Source organism: Trichechus manatus, unplaced genomic scaffold (genome assembly GCF_000243295.1).
Source record: "Trichechus manatus latirostris isolate Lorelei unplaced genomic scaffold, TriManLat1.0 scaffold00003, whole genome shotgun sequence".
NCBI classification, from domain to species: domain Eukaryota; kingdom Metazoa; phylum Chordata; class Mammalia; order Sirenia; family Trichechidae; genus Trichechus; species Trichechus manatus.
This window is the reverse complement of record NW_004443939.1, coordinates 14,414,313-14,429,425: the sequence shown is the minus strand read 5'-3', so window position 1 is coordinate 14,429,425 and position 15,113 is coordinate 14,414,313. Positions and strand designations below refer to the sequence as shown.

The 15,113-nt window shown below is 44.5% G+C and overlaps 1 protein-coding gene across 1 annotated transcript in view; it reads right to left on the bottom strand.

Annotated features, from left to right (window-relative positions):
• The window catches only part of GADD45A (growth arrest and DNA damage inducible alpha), a 97,375-nt gene extending 96,581 nt beyond the window's left edge, over positions 1-794 (bottom strand). Inside the window, exon 1 of the mRNA XM_004369134.1 lies at positions 658-794. Within this exon, the coding sequence (XP_004369191.1) occupies positions 658-794 (137 nt within the window). The remainder of the gene's footprint in view (positions 1-657) is intronic.
• Positions 795-15,113: the final 14,319 nt, after the last annotated feature.

Sequence of the window (15,113 nt, the reverse complement as noted above, 5' to 3'; positions counted from 1 at the left end):
AGACAGAAAGAGCCACATAAACCAGAGACTGCATCAGCCTGAGACAAGAACTATATGATGCCCGGCTACCACCAGTGACCACCCTGACAGGGAACAGAACAGAGAGTCCCTGACGGAGCAGGAGAAAGGTGGGGTGCAGAACTCAAATTCTAGTAAGAAGACCAGACTTAATGGTCTGAGACTGGAGGAACCCCGGAAAGCATGGCCTCTGGATTCTCTTTCAGCCCGGAAATAAAACAATTTCCAAGGCCAACTCTTCAGACAGGGATTGGACTGGACCGTGGAACATAACTCGTTAGGAGTGTGCCTCTTAGCGCAAGTAGATACAAGAGACTAAACAGGCAGTTTCTGTCTGGAAGTGAGATGACAAGGCAGAGAGGGTTAGGAGCTGGTTGAATGGACATGGGGAATGGAAAGGGGTGGAAAGGAAGAGCGTGCTGTCAAAGTATGGGGAGAGCAATTAGAGTTACATAACAATGTATGTATAAATTTTTGTATAAGAAAAAAAAAGGAAACCAACAGATTGGTTTAGGTCTATGACTGATTAACTTTTTCATCCCAGATGTTGCTCATTAGCTTATGTTTTATTGTCAAGCTCTCTCTAGTCTCCGCAATAACAGAAATACGAAGTCTAGCTCAGATGGTGCCTGTCCGCACCTTTGGCTGTGGCGATTCTGGTCTCCTCCGCGCCTGCTGCAACAAGCTGTGGCCAGGATGGTGATCCACACCTCCACAGCATCAGAGGTCAGGGTGGGTTGCTCAATCTGAGCCAGGATTTTAGAGGCAGCCGCCATTCTCATGGCCTGGCCTCTGGAATTAGCGTTGGAAGACAGAAAACTTCAGTCTTCCCTTCCCAGTGATGTGTTGGAGTTGCGGGTTGGGGGCAGGGAGGAGGGGCGGGCACCACTCTTGGCGGTCTCAGGGTATTGCAAGCAGGCTGTGAATTCATATGCACAGAAAGCATTGTCCGTGGGCTGAAAAATAACTTTTCTGATATGCACACACCGTGTCTTGTGTAACCAAAGCCCCATTGACGTTGCAGACTCATAGAGACCTGTAGGATGGCGTAAAACCGCCCCATCGGGTTTCCAGGGAGTGGCTGGTGGATTCAAACTGCTGACCTTTTGGTTAGCAGCCATTGCTTTTAACCACTGCGCCACCAGGGCTCCCTATAGACAAAATTCATTTGATTGTGTTACTTAGAAACTGTCAATATCGGAATCAATAGATCTTAACGGAACAATTGCTATCTCTCAGAGTTCTCATACTCGAAAGCTGGGTATTTCTGAGCTTATTATAAACTTCTAAGTTGGAAAGAATTCAGACAACACCAAGACTAATGATTTTCAAACTTTTAGCTGTAACATCTTTTTGTTTTCCAAACTAAAATTCAGTTTAGAAAAACAAAAAACCCAAACCCATTGCCGTCAAGTTGATAGCGACCCTATAGGACAGAATAGAACTGCCTCCCATAGAGTTTCCAAGGAGCGCCTGGTGGATTCAAACTGCCAGCCTTTTGGTTAGCAACTGTAGCACTTAACCACTATGCCACCAGAGTTTCCAATAGACAGCAATAAAAAGCTCGAAATCTCCCTGCATAAGCAATTTCTGTGTGTATGTAGAGGGCTGAGCTACTGGGCAGTGGTAGATCTGGGTGGAGATGCCACGTTGTCCATCCTCCACAAATGTTTGCACGGCTCCAGATCCCTACAGCCCGGGGCCACTACCTCTCCCTCTGGAGGAGTCATCCATTGGTTCCATCGTTCTACAAACATTTAAGAAATACTTTGAATCCACCCAGCAGTACCGCGGAAGAAAGGCCTGGGAATCTATTTCCATAAGATTGTTGTTGTTGTTAGGTGCTGCTGAGTCGGTTTTTGACTCAGGGTGACCTCATGTGACAGAGTAGAACTGCCCCATAGGCTTTTCTAGGCTGTAATCTTTATGGGGGCAGATGGCCAGGTCTTTCTCCTGCAGTGACTTACAGCCATCGAAAACCTGTGGAGCCAGTTCTACTCTGAAACATACGGAGTCGCCTTGAGTTGAAATCGACTCCACAGCAGTGGGTTTGGTTTGGGTGTTTACTATTTTCTAGGCAGAATCATATGCCCTAAGGAAGAGAGTGGTATATAAACACCAAGGTTAGGCGCTCTGCTGGTGCAGTGGTTAACAGCTCAGCTGCTAACCGAAAGGTCAACAGTTCAAATCCACCAGCCACTTCTTGGAAACCCTATGGGGCAGTTCTACTGCATCCTAAAGGGTCGCTATTAGCTGGAATCAACTCGATGGCAACGGGTTTTTGGTTTGTCCTGCCCTCAAGGGCTCACAGGGCAATTGGGAAGTCAGATAAGGGCATAGTGGTTTCACGGTGGTGTCATGGTAGAACAAACAACCTACAGGAGTACAATGGTGGGGCCTGTGACCCATCCTAGGGCAGCCAGGGAAAGCTTTCCATAGGAAGTCATGTTTCAGGTGACCCTTGTAGGCAGGCAGTTGGAAGAAAGAGTGAGGGTGGGAGCAGCAAGGAGGGTGTAAGAAGTCCAGGCTGAGGGAATTGCGTGTGAAGTAGTAATTATTACAACTAGCCTGTGTGGAAGAGTCTAAGTGTTTTTGGATGTATTAACTAATTTAAATAGCACAAACAACCGTGTAAGGTAGGTACTATTATTTGCCTTGTCTTGCAGATAACAAAATTGAAGCACAGAGCAGTTAAACAACTTGTCCAAGGCCACATATCTAGTAAGTGATATAAAGCCAGGATCCTAGCCCAGATTGTCTGGATCCAGAGTCTTTGTGATTAACCACCATGCTTTATAGCCTGAAACATCAAAAGAGCAGAAAAAGAAAATTCAGTCGAATTCAGTTCAATGCTGTGGCAGACTGAAAGGTAAGGCTGGGTTAGAGGAAGGGCTGGACCATGCACAGCTTTGTTCATAGAGCTGAGGAGTCTGGACCTGATGCTAAGGGCAATGAGACACCATTAATGGGTTTTAGTCAGAGAAGTGAAATGAACAGATTTCATTAAATTTCCTGCTACAAAACCAGATTCTTATGAAATTATCAACACTAATCCGGTCATTTCCCACCTCCCTGTTCACCTCAGTTACTTGCAGAAGAGCAAGCCCTCCTCCCAGGTTATCCTCCATCATCCTAATCCTTAGCCCCATAGTACTCTGCACATCAATTAACCAGTTGCTGTTGAGTCGATTTTGACTCCTGGTGACCCCACGTGTGTCAGAGTAGAACTGTATTCCATAGGGTTCTCAATGGCTGAGTTTTCCGAAGTGGATTGCCAGGGCTTTCTTCCGAAGCACCTCTGGGTGGGTTTGAAACTTTTGGCTAATACCCTAGCACATTAGCTATCTGCACCACCCAGGGACTCCGTACATCTATTAGTTGGACCCAATTTCCAGCCCTGCTCTGTGCGGTAAGCAGCATCCCCCTCTTACATCTTTAATTCCTTCTGAGAATGTTTCCCTCACCTTTTGCCCTGACTAGGGCCTGAATTTTGTCTAAAGCCTTTGCTTCTACTGCAGCTACTTGAAAGCAAGTTGGCTTTTTTTTTTTTTTGTCATACTCTGTTCATGCCACACGACCAAGAGGTGGGATAGGTGTCTGCTTTGCTTCCTGATTGCCACTTCAAACCCTTTCTACTTTCTCCTTCAACCCCGTCCTCTTCTGAAGTTTCCATTTACTGCCTTCCCCCTCCTTGTTGCTGTCCTCTCAGGCCCTCCCGGTCTCTCTCCTTTCACTGATGACCTTAGTATTGTCTCATTCCTTCAGTTGCCACCATTCTTGATTACTTCAAAATTCAAACGGCTTATCCGTCCTATATGTTGGTTTCTTGGTTCTTTAACCAACTCTCACAAATGACTTTTTTCTCATCTTAGTGCTCCTCTTACCCCTTCACGTTGTAAACCACACTAATGGCACCACCTCTGAAATCTCCGGTGATGCTTCCCACTCCCCATCTGTGATCCTCCTCGTGCAATATGTTTGCAACCTCACAGGGATCTTCAGTTAGTAATGGCCCTACCACTTTCTCATCCGTCACCTCACTCGCATCTTACTCAGCTTCCATTCCCGGTTCTGTTGTATGTTCACTGCCCTGCAAACTACTTCACCACTCTCTCCCTCCACCTACCTCACCTGCTGAGCTCCAACTCTCCACCTATCTTGTCTGCACCCAAGCAGCTGCATGGTGCTGGAGAATCCACCGATTATGATGACTGGAATCTTCTTACATTCACGGACACAAATCTCAAATGGGTGCTCTCTATTGACTGGCAAACACTTCCTCCGTATCTTCACTTCCACCTCTCTCCAAAACTACTGTTCATACTTTCTCCTCTCTTCTCAGACTTCTGACATCTCCTCCCTCGCTCCTTCTCAGTTGATGGCCTTGACCAGTAGTCAAGAAAAAGAGAAATAATCACATAAAAACCTCCCCATCTTCTCACTGAGAAAACTTCTGACTTAACCCAGTCTGTACCACATCTTAAAAAATTACCCCACGACTACCACAACCACCACCACACACACATTGTTCGCTATCATAAAAACCAGAAACCAAACCTGTTGCCGTCGAGTCGATTCTGACGCATAGCGACCCTATTGGACAGAGTAGAACTGCCTCTGTCCTATAGGGTCACTATGCGTCGGAATCGACTCGACGGCAACAGGTTTGGTTTTTGGTTTATGGCAAAAAGTTATCTCATTTCATCCTCACGACAACTCTGCACAGTAGGTATCATCTACATTTACTGATGGAGAAATAGGCTCAGAGAGGTTAAGTAACTGGCCCAGGGTCACACAGGATGAAGCAGGAGCTGAAGCAGGGATGTTTAATTCCAGAACCCATGCTTTTGACCACTGCATTAACCTGACCCCCTTACTTTACCTCCCCAAACCTCTGAGTCCTCGTCTGCAAAATGATGACAATAACATGTTTCATAGGGTTGTTGTGAGGATTACAGGAGATAATGCATCTAAAAGTGTTTAGCGAGGTGCTTGGCACGTGGAGTGTGTGCATTGTTCTTTCATTGTTATTGGTATCAGTATTGCCCAATATTATACAATTGCTGTAGTGAGTGGAAGAGCCAAGATGTAAAACAAGGCCTGGCTAACTCCAAAGCCTATGATTTTCCCATGAGGTTTGATGGGAGCTTGTCACATGTTGCATAAGGAAAGTTACCCAAGGATAGACAATCTTTACAGTCCCTCCCAACTCTGCCTTTATCCTTATGAGCTAACAATTAGAGTTAGCCTGGATAGGGAAGACAGTCCGTCATCTCTCTTTCCTTCCAAGTGGAGCTTCGACTCACCTGGCTGTGGTATGACTGGAATACAGGTAAGGTAGCTTGGTATGATGCTTACTATTAGAGTCAAATCCACCTAGGTTTAGATACTATCCCTGCACCTTTTTGAGTGAGCTCGGACAAGTTCCTTTATTAGTGTTGTTGTGAGGTGCTGTCATGGATTAAATTGTGTCCCCCCAAAATATCTTGTCAACTTGGCTGGGTCAGGATTCCCAGTATTGTATGATTGTGTACCATTTTGTAAATCTGATGTGATTTCCTTATGTGTTGTAAACTCTATCACTATGATGAGATTATACTGATGAGATCTACAAGATTAGATAGTGTCTTAATCCAATCTCTTTTGAGATAGAAAAGAGAGAAGCGAGCAGAGACACAGAAAAAACTCACACCACCAAGAAAGCAGGGCTGGAAGCAGAGCGTGTCCTTTGGACCTGAGGTTCCTGCACTGAGATGCTCTCAGACCAAGGGAAGACCGATACATCAGAAGGACCTTTCTCCAGAGCCAACAAAGAAAGCCTTCTCCTGGAGCTGATGCCCTGAGTTTGGACTTGTAGCCCACTGAACTGTGAGACAATAAACTTCTCTTTGTAAAGCCATTCACTTGTGGTATTTCTGTTGGAGTAGCACTAGATGCCTAAGACAGGTGCCACTGAATTTATTTTCAACTCACAGCGACCCAGTGTGTCAGAGTAGAACTGCCCCATAGGATTTTCTAGATTCCAGTCTTTACAGGAGCAGATCGCCAGGTCATTTCTCTTCCAGAGCCACTAGGTGGGTTCTAAACGACACCCTTCGGGCAGCAGGGCTCCTTTCTTTATCTGTGAAGTGGGGATAATAACAGGACGTACCCTCATGGATGATGAGGATTTAAAGGGTTAATGCACAGACAGTACCTGTCTTGGTGCCCAAAGATCCTAGCAAATATTAAGAGCAGACTTCCTCTAAGTGGTGGTTATGGTTATTATTCTCCCCGGGGAAGCCCCCGAGTAAGCAGTACATTGTTTAAGGACCCAGGGCAGCGATGTTTTTCCGGCAGCGGTGTTTTCCTATTGTTAGACCTGTTGAATTTGTAATCGGCTGATTAGAATTTGCTCAAGTGTGTAAGAGCCAGGACGTGAGAGGGGCTGAATCCCTGTGCAGAACACATAATGAGGCAAACAAGTTATACTGTTCCTGTTTTTGAGCGGCAGGGAAAGACCAAGGGCTATTTTTAGCAGTGGTAAGTTTGGGTTCTGGGGAGGGCACTGGGGCTGTGTTTGTTACATTACCGTTTTAACATAATACAGAGTAACCCTGCTGAAGGGATCTGTTTCAGGTTGTTTTTATTAATCAAAGAGTGTTTTTCTCAAGTTGAGATGTTCAGACTTAATGGGCAGCAGGCAAACAGCCCCCGATACACAGGGTTAACCTAATAATAACAAATCCTTTGTTCTATCAAGTTTCCATGAGGTAACCTGAAAACAGGAAAAAAAAAAGTCATAAATATAGCATTGCTTTCACTTGAGTCAGTTATTCTTTTAGGAAAAAAATATTTGGTGATTATACTATTGTAGTATCTCACAAAAATAAACTTTGCAAGAATGTGCTGTGATTCAGGAACGAAGCACAAGAAAACCTTCCCGTGGAATTTTTTTGAGCTCCTTCAGGTGCCAGCAGACATCTGTCTCTAAGATGAAAACAAGCACAAAGCAGCTGGGAGGTGAGGAGGAAACCTTCAGAAATAATTATGACTAGTACAGATAATTTGGGTTTGGGAAGTTGAAACAAAAATTATATTGCTGGGATGTAATAAATGATGTCCTCCAAAATCTCAGCCAACAAATTCACTGAAGAAACATGAGTTAAGTGCCTATGGTGGACCTGCCCCTGGAGACTCAAAAGGGGACAAGATAGATTCGGTTGTTGCCCTCAGGAATCTGTCTTAGTTTCCTGGGGCTGCCATAACAAAATACCATGAACAGGTGGCCTGTAAGAAGAGAAGTTTATAGTCTCACAGTTCTAGGGACTAGTAGTACAAATCCAGGGTGTCAGGAGGACCATGTTCTCTCCAAAGGCTCTAGGGAAAATCTTTTCTTGTCTCTTCCCGTTTCTGGTTGCCCCAGGCATTCCTCGGCTTGCAGCTGTGGTGTGTGTGACTCTATGGTCACATGGTTGTTTTTTCCTTTTGTCTTTCTGTGCCTCTACTCTTTTTATAAGAACAGTGTTTGGACTGGGTTAGAACCCAGTCTACTCCTACAAGACTTCATGTTAATTTAACTCATAACGTCTTCGAAGACCCTGTTTCCAAACAAGGTCACACTCACAGGAACCTGGGGTTAGGACTTCAACATATCTTTTGGGAGATACCGTTCAATCCATGGAGTCCCTGGGTGGTGCAAAAGATTAGTGTGCTTGCTGCTAACCAAAAGGTTAGCCGTTTAAGTCTAACCAGAGGCACCTCTGAAGAAAGGCCTGGCTATCTACTTCCAAAAAAATCAGCTATTGAAAACTCTGTGGAGTACAGTTCTACTCTAACACACATGGGGTCACCATGAGTCAGAGTCCACTCAACAGCAACTGGTTTATTCAACTGGCTTATTCCATCGATAACAGGAGCTGACAGCTCAATAGAGAAGGTAAATAAGAAAAGAGTATGAGGGATGCTCTGACAGGGGAAAGGTCCTACTAGACCAATTCCACAAGCTCCAACTTGCTTAATTTTTTTGGGTTTCGGTTGCTTCATCTCTAACATGAGGCTAAGAATTCCTGATAAAGATGGCGGGTTAACCATGTACGCATACGGTCAAAACAAACAAAAAACTCCCATGTGTCCACGCTCCAACGTGAAGGAACAATCCCAGGAACAGGAAAGCAGGGGACCCAGAAATAACGAGTTGCAATGTGAGAGAGAGACACAGGGAAGCCCCAGGATGAGGAGAAGGGCCCCTGGGTGACAGCTGTGTACCTGGCATAGAGGCCTCCTGTCCAGGTTGGAGCCAGTCAGAAGGCCCCAGGAGAGGCTGCTTCAAAAAAATGAAATGGATAAAATGCCAAATGTGTTTGAAAATATTTAGAAAGGATTCCTACAACCAGGGACAGTCTTGAGGTTGAATTAGAGTTAAGTACAGAAAAAACTAAGTAAATTTAAAAAATAAGAAAATAATTAAGAAAATAAATTGTGCAGGAAAAATAAATGACTCAGCTGTGAAACTACTGATCTGACTAAAATTGTTATATCTATATTGGGAAGATAGGAGGACAGAAAAAAAAAAGTGTGTATGTGTTGTACATGGGGTGGTGGATTGGGGAGAAAGTTAAATCCCCATCTTCCATGGTGGAAAGTCCACAGATAATGCCTAAAACTGAGAACCACCATCCATCTGTCAGTTTGTCATACTGTGGTGTCTGACGTGTTGCTGTGATGCTGGAAGCTATTTCATCTGTATTTCAAATACCAGCAGGGTCACCTATAGTGGACAGATTTCAACAGAGCCAGTCTCCAGCAGACTAGAAAGAAAGACCTGGAGATCAATTTCTGAAAATTAGCCAATTAAAACTCAATGGATCACAACAGAATATTGTCTGATATAGTGCTAGAAGATGAGTCCCCTAGTTGGAAGTCACTCAAAACGCACAGTGGCCACAATGAAGGACTCAAGCATACTAACGATCATGAAGATGACGGGGAACTGGGCAATGTTTTGTTCTGTTTTTACATGGAGTTGCCATGAGTCAGAGCCAACGTGACAGCAACAATAAAACTGAGAAATCATTAAGTGGCGATATAAGCATGGTATTTTGATATATGGAAATATACAACGAAAAGATTTTGCTAAAGATTTGGAAGTGGTTATGTCTGGGCCATAGTAAATTGCACTATGTGGGTTGGGGGAAATAGTGGGGGACCAGGAGGTAGTCACTATCTTCTGTATCAAAGCCCTTAGAACTTTTTGACTCTTAAATATATGCACACACAACATCGATAAACCTGAAGTGAAATTTAAAATAATGGCTATACAAAAACGAAAAGCACTGGAATTCCTTGCTGTGTTTGTTCACAAACATAAAAGTCACATGCAGGTCACCTGAAAACCTTTCTGAGAAACGTCTGCGGTCACATGGTGTGCCAAACTGGTCCTTCATATTATTTCTCAGAATTGCAAAGTTGGCTTGTTAGTAAAACATCACTAGGTTAAAGAGGCAGGGGGAGTAATAACAGGATCTATCCCCTAGGATGGTTGAAAGAGTCAAATGAGAGACGGCATATGAAGCACTCAGCACACTGCTCTATAAATATTAGCAAGTTGTCTCTCACTATATGTTCTCCTCCTCTCTGTCATAATTACAGATCGCTTTATTTTTAGGTGACATCCTTAAAGGGGGGCAGGGAGAGGGGGCATCCCATACTGGCCAGATGGTTGGAATCTAGATGTGGTAGGGAGCCATCTGGGACCATGGTGACAAGGGCCACACCCTGAAGATGGTGAAACAGTAAGATGGAAGGAACAAGAACTTTCTCCAGCCCTCAACCTCTAGGCTATTGCATGAGAAAGAAATACACTTGTATCTTGTTTAAGCCCCAGGTAGTTGTCTTGCATTATGACTAACACCACTCTTCCTGCCCTTAGTGTTGGTAGTAGTAGGTCTAGTGGCAGTAGTTATTTACAGGGTCACTGTGAGTTGAAATTGATGTGATGGCAGTGGGTTTAGTTTGTTTTTTTTTTTTTTTTTTTTTGAGAGATACCTATCTCAGACTTGGAGGCCTGAGTTCTGATACATATGCAAGATTGAAGAAACTATTAGGTAACCAAGGGGAGAGAAGGTCAAGAATGTTCTAGGCAAAGAGAACAGCATAGGCACAAGCACTGAAGAGGAGAAAGATGCACAGAGCTGGGGAACAGAAAGAAGCTGAGGATGGAGAGGGGGAGGGAAGTTGCAAGAAGTGCGGCTGGTGGTGAAGTAAGTAATGTTAAGGGCCTTGTAAGCCATGTGAACCACCACCCATCTGTCAGTTCGTCATACTGTGGTGGCTTGTGTGTTGCTATGATGCTGGAAGCTATGTCATCGGTATTTCAAATACTAGCAGGGTCATCCATAGTGGACAGGTTCCAATGTAGCTTCCAGACTAAGACAGACTAGAAAGAAAGACCTGGCGATCTACTTCTGAAAATTAGCCAGTGAAAACCCTATGGATCACAACACAATATTGTCAAATATAGTGCTGGAATATGAGCCCCCTAGGTTACAAGGCTTTCAACAATGGGCTGCAACATACTAACAGTCATGAAGATGACACAACCGGGCAATGTTTCGTTCTCTTGTAGATGGAGTTACCATGAGTTGGAGCTGACTCTGTGGCATACAACATGAAGCCATATTAAGGAGTGTTTCACTTTCGCCCAGGAGCAATAAGGACCCTCTGAAGGAAAGAGGATGTGATTTGTATTTTAATCAATGGTGTCTGTGGTGTAGAGAATGGATTGACGATCAGAAAGAATGGAGGCAAGGAGGCCAGTAAGAAGGCTGCTTCAATCTAAACAAGAAACAAAAGGGTCTGGATTACGACTGGAGCCCTGGTGGCGCAGTGGTTAAGAGCTTGGCTGCTAACCAAAAGTTTGGCAGTTCAAATCCACCAGCCACTCCTTGGAAATCCTATGTGGCAGTTCTACTCTGTTCTATAGGGTTGCTACAAGTCAGAATCAACTTGATGGTAACAGGCTGTTAGTTGGGACTATGGTCGGGGTAGTGGGGATGGAGATAAGTGGACAGATTTGGACAGATTCGAAAGATAGGAGGTAGAGTTAACTAATTCAACATCAAGGTGGAGGGAGAGTTGGGAGTTGAGAATTGGGCCCAGATTTCTGGCTATTACTGTGGAAGGATGACAGTGCCATTTATGGAAGCAGAGAAGAATGGAGGAGGAGCATGTCTGGGTAGGGGTGTGAAGATGCTGGGCTCATTTTGAGACTTGCTCAGTTGGAGGAGTCCACACAACATCCAAGTGCTAAAGTTTAGGAAGCAACTAGATATTCAAGAGAGAATCTGAGGCAATTTTTGGATCCCGAATTAGCCTTTTCAAAGCATTTTCCAGAAATGAACTAAGCACACTTCTGAAAACTTGAATAGGTAGGCTATAGTGTAATCATTATTTTATAGTTGAGGAAACTGAGGCCCAGAAAAATCCAAAACCTGCATTCAGGGAAGTTAGAAGATTAATCCCTTAGTTTGTTTAAAAATAAAAATCTATGCCATACAATTAAACACACCATCCATCCCTGGATTTGTGTACTTACTGCTAACTTGCTACTCCGCCTCCTCTCACTAAGTCAATCATTCATTCAACAAGCAATACTAAGGACCTAACCGTGCCATGTGCAGTTCTAGGAGTTGCAAATAGATGAAAAAGAAGAAGTCCCACTTAAATGGCTTTTATTAAACTGGCTCTTCTAGTTGGGTAAGACAGAAAGTAAACAACTAGATAACCAAACAAAAAAACCCAGAGAGTGTCAGGAAGTGAATGATAAGTACTGGGAGGATAGGTTGTGTGATGGTTAAGGTTATGTGTCACCTTGGCTTGGTCATGATTCTCAATGGTTCAGTAGATCGGATGTAATCACCATCCATGATGTGATCTGCTGTGAGCAGCCAATCAGCTGAAAGGGGAGTTTCCTTGGGGATGTGTCCTGCATCCAATATATATGGATGTTTTGGCAAAGCTCACCCTGTCTCAATCCTGCATCCGACTTGTCATCCTCCCACCTCCAGTTCTTGGGATGTGAGCCAGCAGCCTGCTGTCTGACCTGCAATACTGGGTTCATCAGCCCCTGCAACCACGTGAGTCAGAAGAAGCCTCCAGCCTGACTCCTGACCCACTGGATTTGGGACTTGCCAGCCTCCACAACTGCATGAGCCATTTCCTTGAAATAAATCTCTCTGTACAGATATATATCTATGTATGTATTTAGAGCCCTGGTGGCACAGTGGTTAGGAACTTAGGCTCCTATTTATATATATACGCTTTACTGGTTTTGCTTCTCTAGACAACACAGCCTAAGACAGGTTGTGAATAACAAGAACCAGTTATGTAAAAAATCTAGGGAAAGAACCTTCTAGGAGGAGGAATTGCCAGTGCAAAGGCCCTAAGGTGAGACTGAACTTGGTGTGAAGGCTCAATCAGAGGCCAGTGTGGCTGGGGTGGTGTGAGCAACAGGAAAAGTCACAAGAGACGCAGTCAGAGAGGTGGGCAGTGGCTGGAGCAGAGGGGTCTGGCAGGTAAGAATTAGAGGCTGGATTTTAAGTACAATGGGGAAAGTGTTTTTTAGCAGGGAGGTAACCTCATTCAGGAGTTCCTGGGTGGTGCAAATGGTTAACGCATTCAACTGCTAACCAAAAGTTTGGCAGTTCAAGTCTATCCAGAGGTGCTTCAGAAGAAAGGTCTGGTGATCTTCTTCTGAAAAATCAGCCACTGAAAACTGTATCAAGCACACTTCTACTCTGACACATGGGGTCACCATGAGTTGAAATTAACTAGACAGCAACTGGTTTACCTCATCTTATTTGCATTTTTAAATGACCAATCACTCCAGCTGCGATGTGAAGGGTAGATTTGGGCTACGGGGAGAGGGCAGAAGTAGAAGCAGGGTTGGGGAACCACAGCTCTCTCCTGCTCTAGCTCCACTTCTATGCTATCTATAATCCCAGCCTCCACTTCTTCACAACCGTGAGAGGTGGGAATTATTAGCCCCAGTTTCCAATGAGGATCTTATTTTTTCATCCTTCCATGAAGCCAAGCACGGTTTGGGGCATGTAGCTGTCCCTTTAATAAATGTTTGATGTTTGACTAATAAGTTAAACAATCCATTGACTCATTTATTCAAAGAATCAGACAAACCAATTAAAAGATCTAAAAACAAAAGCTAGACATGCCAGCTGTTTGCCGGCACTGGTCAGTTGCTTGACGGAGAAGACTTGTCAAGCTCAATCAACAGCCAATAGCTCACAATGACACAGAGTCTCCCATGCCCACCATTGTTCTCTCTCGCCAATATTAAGCTGGTCTGTGGCTCCCTCCAGGCATCTGGAGGAAAACAAAAACATTCTTTTCCGAACCTGATGTTTTCAAGTCTTCGGTTATTTGTCATCATCTTGCCATACAGGAGCACGCACGGGCTGAGATGTGGATCTGCCAGGCACACGGCAGATTGACGTTTATGCTTTATCTGCTTCCTCCCAGATTCACTGGTTAACACGGGATCGCTGGGCTTCCCTCACAAACAGGGCCTGAGTCACCACAGAAGGCAGGGAAAGGCGTGGTCGTACTTCCTGTACTTAGCAATCCAGTCTGGGACACACAGAGGCAGGGACGCCGACCCCTGGATCACTTCCTGTCTGAGACAGCACAGTGTATTAGAGATGCTTGCCTCACACAGCTCCTCCTGGGGAGGATCCCCACCTGGCCCTTGCTGAGAAAGTACAAGATGCTATGACGCAACAGTCCAGGAGTCAGCCCCTGTCTCAGTCATCTAGTGCTGCTCTAACAGAAATCCCACAAGTGGATGGTTTTAACAAAGAGAAATTTATTCTCTTACAGTCCAGTAGGCTACAAGTCCAAATTCAGGGCCTCAGCTCCAGGGGAAAGCCTTCTCCATCGGCTCTGGAGGAAGGTCCATGTCATCAATCTTCCTTTGGTCTGGGCGCATCTCTGTGCAGGAACCTCAGGTCCAAAGGACGCACTTTGCTCCCGGCGCTGCTTTCTTGGTGGTATGAGGTTCCGATGCGTCTCTGCTCGCTTTTCTCTTTCATATCAAAAGAGATTGCATTAAGACACTAATCTTGTCGACCTCATCAGTATAACCTCATCACAGTGATAGAATTTACAACACATAAGGAGATCACATATAATCTCATCATAGTGATAGAGTTTACATCACATCAGATAACACAATCATACAATACTGGGAATCATGACCCAGCCAAGCTGCTACACACATTTTTAGGGGGACACAATTCAATCCATGACAGCCCCTGACCCAAAGAGTTTCCTACATTGAGTGGCCTTTAATTTGTAGCCTGGTATGAAAAAATTAGTGAGCCCAATCAAATTACTCTCCTAGTATTTGGAACTAAAAACAGAGGCCACTGATAGTCAATACTGCACACTGGAGCAGAGAGATCAGGTGGTAGAGACAGAGCCAGTAACTGTTGTAGGCCATGTGCCAAGGAGGATGCCGAGGAAACTCGGGTGCAGAGAGAGAGAGAAGGGTCTAGAACTGTGCTGTACAATAGGGTAGCTATTTAATTTTATTTAAATTTAATTACTTGATAGATTTAAATTAATCAGTTAATTTAAAAGTTTAAATTTATATTTATTTAAATAACATTATGAAACCAAACCTGTTGCCGTCGAGTCAATTCCGACTCATAGCGACCCTATAGGAAAACTGCCCCATAGGGTTTCCAAGGAGCGGCTGGTGGACTCAAACAGCAGGCCTTTTGGTTAGCAGCCTGAGCTCTTAACTACTGCACCACCAGGGCTCCTAAAAAACGTTAGAAAAGAAAACTTCAGTTCCTCAGTTGCACTACACAGATACAGAACATTTCTATCATGGCAGAAAGTTCTGTGGGATGGCACTGGTCTAGAAGGCCCGCTACAATAGAGAATAGGAGTTTTGGCTACAGATTTTTAGGTCCTGATTCCGATTCACATGAAGCCCAGCTACATCTCCTGCCATGATGTACTTTGCATCCTTACAGCAAACCACCACCCTGCCTCTCCTGGGTGGCTCAGCTGGTTTGTTCTCTGCTAACTGAACA